Source organism: Camelus dromedarius, chromosome 35 (assembly GCF_036321535.1).
Source record: "Camelus dromedarius isolate mCamDro1 chromosome 35, mCamDro1.pat, whole genome shotgun sequence".
Taxonomy (NCBI): Eukaryota; Metazoa; Chordata; class Mammalia; order Artiodactyla; family Camelidae; genus Camelus; species Camelus dromedarius.
This window is the reverse complement of record NC_087470.1, coordinates 9139297-9148664: the sequence shown is the minus strand read 5'-3', so window position 1 is coordinate 9148664 and position 9368 is coordinate 9139297. Positions and strand designations below refer to the sequence as shown.

At 33.8% G+C, this 9368-nt stretch overlaps 1 protein-coding gene and 1 pseudogene across 1 annotated transcript; one reads left to right on the top strand and one right to left on the bottom strand.

Annotated features, from left to right (window-relative positions):
- The first annotated feature begins 1887 nt into the window (after nucleotides 1–1887).
- Nucleotides 1888–2899, top strand: LOC105090080 (olfactory receptor 8H1-like). The gene has a single exon (XM_010981269.3). It carries the CDS (start codon nucleotides 1888–1890, stop codon nucleotides 2833–2835), a length of 948 nt encoding a protein of 315 aa, XP_010979571.3. The 3' UTR covers nucleotides 2836–2899.
- Nucleotides 2900–8405: 5506 nt separating this feature from the next.
- On the bottom strand, nucleotides 8406–9368 carry LOC105090049 (olfactory receptor 5T2-like; annotated as a pseudogene).

The following is a 9368-nucleotide window of genomic DNA, read 5'->3' as shown; positions in this document are numbered from 1 at the left end:
AATAAAATCATTGACATCTGATGAACATTTATAGAGGGAAATTAGTCATAGGATATCAATCAATGCATAATACATGAAATTATGGGTCTAATGAATGACTAATATAACACTGGTCATAGTATATTATGAAATTTTAGTTATAAAATTAGGATGGGTACTGAATATACAGGCTCATAATATTTATGCAAATCTAGAGGTATACAAATAAACATTCTATAAATGAAAAAAGTAATTGGGAAAAATTTATCAAAATGTTACAGCAGTTTTGAATGTTTTCTTACCATTCTTTGAATTTTGTTATAGTCTAATTTTGTTTTTATGAATATATTTACTCATTTAATAGCATCACACATTAAAATATAAAATTTCCTTATGAAAAATGTATCTTTCCATCCCTGATGGCTTCAGTCATAGGATAATTATTTCTCTAGAAATAGTTTCTCTACTGCCCCAGACATAAATTTAGAGCATCACAAAGGAAGCCCAAACCATTGGGCTCTTCATTGTGTGGCTTCTAAGGGAAAAGAATACTAGCTTCTCAAAACCCAGCAGAACTGCAGGTAATCCTCAAACTTTTGTCCTTGGAATCCTGCCAAGCAGTCTTCCTTGAAAATTGGTCCACAGGGAAGACCAAATGTTGCATTATCATCAGTCCCCAATATATGAGGTACCCTGGCATCATCAGGGTGAGAGGCCAGCCATACTCTGCTCTGCTCACATGCACAGTGGATCGTTGATATTCTTTTGAGACATAACTTCCTGGCAAATTTTACATTTGATCAGGACCTGAACAAAATTTCTAGGTGGATTTCTTTTTTACCCCAGAATAAAACAAAATGAATGCACTAAAATTTAAAAAGAACTTATCCAAACAAATACTATATTACAGAAATTTTCAACTTAAATGGTTTTCACATTTTATTTGTGAGAAAAATTTGAGGTTGACATGTTTCTAGACAGATAATATTGGAAGACGATACTTTTTCACAAACATTGGCTCACAGTGAGTATTGTTCTCGAAATTAGAAGGTTTTAGTCAGGATAAAATAAAATGGGGACATAACCAGAAGAGCATGTGTACGTACAGAATATAGATCTTAGCCTGCAGTAACCCCAGGATTCATGGAATCAGAGATATAGAATTGATGGAATCATGGTTTACAAGTAATGTGCATATTTTCAGAAAAAAAATTGTTTTGAAGGGTCAAGCTTTGAAAATATTATATGTTTTGAAAATTAATACTAATATGGGATCCAAAATTTTAATGCACCTTACTAGAGTCTTCTAGGGTTGAAATTTGTCATCTTGTGTTAAATAAAATTGGAAACAAAAGGACAATACATGATGCATTAAAACTATTTTTCTATCTTTGTTTATTATGTACCTAGAATTTATCCATCAGGTTTTCTGAAATTAATTGTAAATAGGAACATAGTATTATGAGCATGCTCTCTGGAGTTAATCGATCTTGTTAGAATTCCAGAGTCAATATTGAATAACTGACTCGGAATAAGTTACCTATATTCTCTTTGCCTTTTTCTCACCTAAAAAATGTGGCTACATGTACTACCTATGATATAATAATTTTATGGAGATTAAATGCATTAATAACAGGAAGCATATAGAATAGTATCAGGGTTATTGTAATTAACCACTATATTAACTTTTATTATATTTTATCCAAATTTCAGTTTATACCTATTCCTATATTTCTCAATCAAATTAAGGATTTTCTCTCCATACTCTGTACACTATATTATTATCACTTTATATTAACACTGAACTAATACAAATGTCATGGCATTCATATAAACCCAAATCTTTTTGAAGTACTTACTGTTAAGTATTAGCTTTGATTTCTCAACAGTTTATAGCATTTGAACACTATGGGTCAAAGGAATAACACGCAAGTGTCCAGCTTCATCCTTCGGGGGCTGACAGATTCTGCAGGGATCCGGCTGGCCCTCTTCACGCTGTTTCTCCTGATATACCTGATCACCATGGTGGGGAATGCGGGGATGATACTGATAATCCGCCTGGATCTCCAGATTCACACCCCCATGTATTTTTTCCTCAGTCACCTCTCATTCCTTGACCTCAGTTACTCAACTGTCATCACCCCTAAAACCTTAGAGAACTTACTGACCTCCGCCAAGTCTATTTCACGGATGAACTGCTTCACCCAGTTGTACTTCTTTGTCTTCCTGGGTGCTGCTGAATGTTTCCTTCTCTCCTCAATGGCCTATGATCGCTATGTAGCCATCTGCAACCCTCTGCATTACCCCATAGTTATGTCCCTGAGACGCTGCTGCTTCCTAATCCTTGGGTCCTATTTGATTGGCTTTCTGGACTCCTTTGTCAATGTCCTTTGCATAAGCAGATTGCATTTCTGTGAATCCAATATAATCCAGCACTTCTTCTGTGACACATTCCCAATCTTAGCCCTGTCCTGCACTGACACACATGACATCAAAATCATGATATTCATTGTCGCTGGCACCACCCTAATGGTGTCTCTTATCACAATATCTGTGTCCTATGTGTTCATCCTGTCTACTGTCCTGAAAACTAATTCCACCTCCGGAAAGCAAAAAGCCTTTTCTACCTGTGGCTCACATCTCCTGGGAGTCACCATCTTTTATGGCACTATGATTTTCACTTATTTGAAACCAAGTAAATCTTACTCCTTGGGAAAGGATCAGGTGGCTTCTGTTTTTTATACCATTGTGATCCCCATGCTGAATCCATTCATTTATAGTCTTAGGAACAAAGAAGTAAAACATGCTTTATGTAGAGTCACTCAGAAGAGAGAGGGATCCAGGCAATTAAAATAACAGTGATGCTAAACTTTTAAATTCATCTATTTTTTCTTGCTTACAGTGTATTTCCTTGCTCTCTTTCCAGAGACAGTAGAATCCTTTTTTTTTTTTTTCTTTTTCCTTCTGTTGTGCTATCTTTCATTTGACCATTTATGATCTGGGAATTACCAGGAATATGCCTTTAGAAATTCACATAGTAATTGGAAACTATGAAATGTTAAATCTCTGGTTTAAATACTTGTTTTTAAGGGCAACTGACTTGCAAAATGAAACAAAATACAGTTGTCATCTTTTAACCTGTATCATACAAATTCCCATGCATACTCCAACTTCAGAGAATTTCACTTTGGAAATAAGCTCCATTGGAGGAACAATGATAACAGTTTTATAGATTATTTCATATTTTATGGAGAAGCAATATAGCAGAGTGATTATGAGCATTTGCTTTGGAAGCAAACACTCCAGAATTCAGACTCTATATCTGCTGTCCTTTTAGCTGCATAACTCTTTAATAAATCACTGAATCTTTTCAGTCTCAAGTGTCTTCAAACACATGACATAAGTAACAATTCCACATCCATATAGTTAATATAAATATTATATCAGATAATGGATATAACACATTTAAGGCGGTACTAATAAATGCTGGCCATCATAATCGGAACACTCACTTTCCTGAGTATTTTTAATGTACATGAGCTTTTTTGTAAAGAACACTTCTTTCTGTTTTATAAATTAGTTTCGATTGATTTGAAGAACAAAAATACAAAAGGCAAAGGAAAAACTGAGCGCTTCACAATTTTGAACTTAGAATGGTATATGTTACCATTGGAGAAAATTTGAAAAATATTGAAAAATTTAAAATACTGGAAATGTCCTAACAGTTATTAACAGCTTTGTATATGTTCTTCTAGATGGATAGTTACATATGTACATGTATATATTAAATACTTAAGCAATATTTCTGTTATTTCCTATGTAGTTTTTTGAAGCTTTCTGTGTACAGTTACGAGTTTAACCATTGATTATTCCTTTGTCATTGAGACCTAAGATGAATGTGTTCTTTGCACATGAGAAAAATTCAGACTGTTACTTTGCAATGCTTTGGACATGACATGTTTGAAATTCATCACGTTAAAAATCTGCATGCAGTGGTGGCTACCTGAAAGCATTTAAAAAGCTAACCTTTGTGTGATTCATCTGCAAGCTTCAGTAAACTGCTTCTTTGTTGAAAATCTGTGTATGATTTTTAAAAAAATCATTACCTTTCTCCTGATTTCTGTAGGTTTGTTATAATCATTAAAGTAAATATTGAATTAAATGTTTGACTCATTTCTTTTAAATCTTTTAACAAAGATAAATTGTAAAGCTATGAATTTACTATGAATTCAAGTTTTGTGGCAACTCAAAAACTTTAGTCAGATAATCTTCTAAAATTTCCATTATTTTTAAATTTTTCTTCTACATAATCTAGAATTGGAAATTTCATGTTTTTTGCTATTTAAAGGCTATTTAAGAACATATTTTTCTGTTTTCCAAGTATTAGATTTTTTGAGTGTGAATTTTGGTAACTATATAGATTGCTTTTACTAAAAAATGATTGTAACAATTTTATTTTTTGAAATTTATATTGTTTATAAAATTATAGTTGATAATTTTTCTTAAATATTTGTTAAATATTAAAAATAAGATGTAAAAGTGCAAATTTTTAGGAGTTAATTTTTAAAAAATTTTTACAAATTCAAAACTGTCAACTAATTTATTCAAGTCTTTTAAATATAAATTATTTTCCTTTACTTAATTTATTTTAAATATTTCTTCATCTAATATGAATGCCATTTAAAACTATTATGACTTATTTTTGCTCTGATATCCATGCTGTCTAGCCTCTATATTTACAGCTAACACTATTTGCTTTGTCTTGTAATTGTCTAAATTATGCTTCTTTGGCTCCTCTCTCAACTTCTGTAAGCATTATGTTGTTTCATACGTTTACAGACCCTTTTCATTTTCCTAGTCTTTTTTATAAACTATGCTTTTACTTTGCTTTCAATTATTTCTATGATTAGGAAATGTATCCCGTTGTTTTGTGTTGGCAAATATGGTCTACAGATTCTATGATTTTGTGGACTACACTTAAGTAGAGAAAATTACAATTAAATTCAACTAAATTCTAATTAAATTAAGACTACCCTATCCTCTTTACAATTCAGTTTAGAAACCATGGTTACTATACCATTACAAAGGTGTAATACAATCTATGGGCAATAAGAAAGATTTGGACTATTTGCATTTGCCCTGAACATTCCTTGTTACATTAGTGCATATCATAGTTTATGTAAAATGTAGCCTGAAGCAACGTACAACATAATACTCTTTTTCATGGTGCCATGCCAAAATGCTATTTAATAAAAATATGATCAAGAAAATAAGACAAGAATAGAGCATGTCAGAAACATAAATATCTGTATTTGCCTCAAAAAAAAAATGGATAGATATAATGGTGATAACATACTTTGCTAGGCTCTTCCTATGTGCCAGACAACGTTCAAAGGGCTTTAGAGATAAAATTAACATGGTTTATCTTCACAAGATAGCTTGCAGGTAGGTACCAGCAATATCTAAATGTTAGTCATATGTAAAGGGAAGCCACCTTTGTACTCATTTAGGCAAAGACACACAAATAATCCTGAAATTGTCTCACATATCTCACATCCAATCTATCAGTGTATAATGTTGATTCAAAATACAGAATATATTTGCACATAACATATCTCTAAAATAAGACTTTCCAGATAGTTTTTTTAAAGGTAAATATATTAAAAATTGTTTCAGAAAGTTAAAAATAAATGTATGGGCAAATGTGCATTTAGGTAATACAAATGAAAACAAAACATTGGTTGTCATTTTAATGTCAAAAATGCAGATTGCAGGAAAGATTAAAATAAATAGAAAAGGATACTTTGTATTGAAGGACTTCAATTCATAATGAAAACTTAGAGGTAAGTGTCATCTTTGCAAATAGTCATGTAGCAACAAATATTCTAAAACAGGAAACTTCTCACAGAGGAAATGAAAAGACAAAAATACATGGAATCATACCAATATTAGGAAAGCCTAATACACAGCAGTTAAAATTTTTTAATCAAGAAAACATTGAAGAGGACTTAAAAACTTAAAGCACTCATTAAATGTGATTATTTTATTGAAATTAATAGATAGATATTAAGCATTGACCATAAATAAGAGGGATTTCAGTTTCTTTTCCAGTGTACTTGCAGTATGTATAAAAACTGCCATAATTAGTGAAAACAATATTCTGAATTCAGAATATTTAAAAATTTTATTCTGTCTAGAAATGAATGACAAATAAAAACATTTTCAGTTACAAATAAGTATTTCAGTTAGGCATTAAAAGATAAGTTACTAAACCACTCCCAAATGAAAGACAAATAAGAAAAATACCAGATAGATTTATAGCAAAAATATGACATATTTAAAAAATGAGGGACGTCACTGACATAGTGTTCCTTGGAAACTCCATATCCAATACAGAAGACTAGAAAAGAAGAGCAAAATAGACTAATGAAAAGAAGAGGAAAATATTTTAAGGAAATAATAAACCAGAAAATCTAAACAATAACTAACATTGACACAAAAAATGCTGTCTCTATTTTACAAGTTTCCCTGAGTTGAATTAAGAAAAAAATGGTTTCACATTTTTTAACCTGTAATATTCATTCATTAAGGGAATATTTATGAGGAACAGTATGTATTAGACATTGTTCTAGACTCTGGAAAATAGATTAGACAACAAATCAAATAGAAATTAAACTGCATATTATGCAAAATAATTAAAAATGCAATGATGCATTTAATAAACAAGGAATGTGAGGAGATATAAAGCAGATAAACTGTCATATAAGATCTTCACTAAGAAGAGAGATTTAAAGGAAAGGATCATGTGAATAGCAGTGGGGAGAGCTTTCCAAATAGGAAAAAGAAATGCAGAAAAATTGGGGAGGATTTGTTTCATTAAGAAATGCTCTGTTTATACTGTCAAGTTGTTCTTAAACTTAGTAATCCCAGTTTAGGGAAATATATGTAAGTTGTATTCTATGTTCTAAGACTGGAATCAAAAGGATTTTCACAAAACACAAATAATAATAATGGAGAAATGAAAAAGAAAGAAACAAAAAAGAAAGAAAGGAAGGGAAGGAGGAAGAAATTAAGGAAAAAATGATCATTGAAGGGCACATATCCTTGCAATAAAAATGAGGCCTGCTGGCAGCAGAAGTAAAAGTGAGCGTAGTAGGGATGCTTTCTGTATGTTGGTCCTTAAGCCTGGGCGATGAGGAGTGGTGGCATCTGCAAAGACATCACAGAGGGGTAAGGGTGAAAGGGAAAGAGAGCAAAACTGAGTCTGGACCACACCTGTAGGGAAACCCAGAAAGATGTAGAGGAGCTTAGTTCAGAAAGAGCCAAATCCAAGGGCCAGATGTACCTTACCCTGTAAATTGTGCTTGGTTTGTCATTCTTGAGTTTAAGTATAATCTTGATAAATCCTAATGCCTAGCCTCTGTATTCTGTGAAAAATTATACAATGAGTTTAATGTACATGCTCTGGATGAACATATAAAAACAAGAGAAAGTTACCCTCACAAACATCGGGTAGTGAAACTAGGAACTGGAACACATATCCGTGATCCCTGACTCCCTGGCTGGGATTAGACTGATGTCCATGCGTGGATCTAAGGATGGAGAAAAGTGCTTTAAACTGGAGTCCAAATCAGTGATTCCACGGAAAGTGGTACAGGGGTATGCCAGCTGTAGGTTTGCTATCAATTGGGTGGTATTTGCTCAAGCTTGTCAGATATAATCATAAAGTTACTTGCAATTGCAACTTGGAATCCTATCCAACTTAACTTGCATTGAGATGAAAGTTAATACTATACATTTTAAAGAAAAGAGAACATTCTTATGTGACTGTGTGTGTGTAGATAAACAGAGGATATATGCCAGCATTCATGTGTTCAAATTCTAATCCTCGTACCACAGAATGTGACTGTGTTTGGAGATAAGTTCTTTGTGATGGTAATTAAGTGAAAATGAAACCTTTAGGGTGGACTCTAATGCAATAGACTCACAGAGAGAAAAGAATACGTGAAGACACAGGGCGAGGGAGACTGCAATTGATGATACAAAGGCCAAGACTGCAGAAGGCAAATCTGGCTTCACCCTGAACTCAGACTTGTGGACTCTAGACTAGTGAGAAATAAATTTCAGTTGTTTAAGCCACTAGCCTGCCATGCTTTGCTGTGTCAGCACTCATACTATTGTGCTGATGCAGTCAGTATCTACCTATCTGTACCCGTCTGTCTATGTGTCTGTGTATCTGAGTGAATCAAGTAAGAAGCAAATGGAAGACTCACTTTTCCTGCCTGTGTGGAAAGTGCACAGGTGGAGGTTTGACTATGATCTTTATTTAAAGATGTCTAAAAAGAATGGGGAGATTACTACACTAAAATAATTTTATCATAACTTCTTGATATGGAGACAAAGACCATCATTCTTCATTTGTTTCAATTTACTGGTTAATTTGAAAAATATGCTTTATTAATTATCCAATGTTTCCCAAACACTCTCTTCATGGCCTCTTTGACATCTTTGTTCCTTGAACTATAAATGATTGGATTCAGCATGGGAATCACGATGCTATAAAATACAGACACTATCAAGTCATGGTCCAAGGCATAGCTAGAACTCGGTCTCACGTACATGAAGAGGATGGTTCCATGGTAAATAGACACTGCAGTTAGGTGACAGCCGCACATAGAGAAGGCTTTCCTTCTCCCTTCGACAGAATGCATCCTCAGAATGGCCAGCAGAATGAAGCCATAGGAGATCAGGACAATCAGGATAGTGACTATCTCAATAGAGCCCACGAAGTAGAAGAGTAGAAGCTGGTTTGTGTGTGTCAGAGCAAGAAAGAGCGAGGAGGGATGTCACAAAAGACGTGTTTAATTTCATTGGACACACAGAAGGACAGGCTAACTGTGTCCGCTGTGTGCACAGAAGCATTCACAATGCCACCAACATAGGAAGCAGTGATGAGTGGCACATAGACTCTGGGCACCATGCTCATTGAATAAAGGAGGGGCTTGTAGATTGCTACGTAGTGATCATATGCCATTGCGGCCAAGAGGAAGCATTCTGTGGTCCCTAAAGTAACAATGAGAAACAACTGGGCTGCACATTCAAAGAATGTAATGGCTTTATTTTTTGACATAAAATCTACTAACATATTTGGGGTAATTACTGAGGAAAGGCTGGCATCCACATATGATAACAGACTCAGAAAATAGTACATGGGGTTGTGCAGCCAGGAAGCCTTGGTGATCAACACAACTAGTCCTAATTTTCCCATCAGATTAAACAGGTAGATCACTAAAACCGGGAAAATAGGAAGATCTGCAGGTCAGGCTTGTCTGTGAAGCCCTTCAGTACAGAGTCACTTCAGTGACATTCTGCATGGTGACCCCTCATGA

Bases quoted from the DNA above. Each gene is read 5' to 3' on its own strand.
- LOC105090080 (XM_010981269.3), top strand. From the start codon at position 1,888: ATGGGTCAAAGGAATAACACGCAAGTGTCCAGCTTCATCCTTCGGGGG.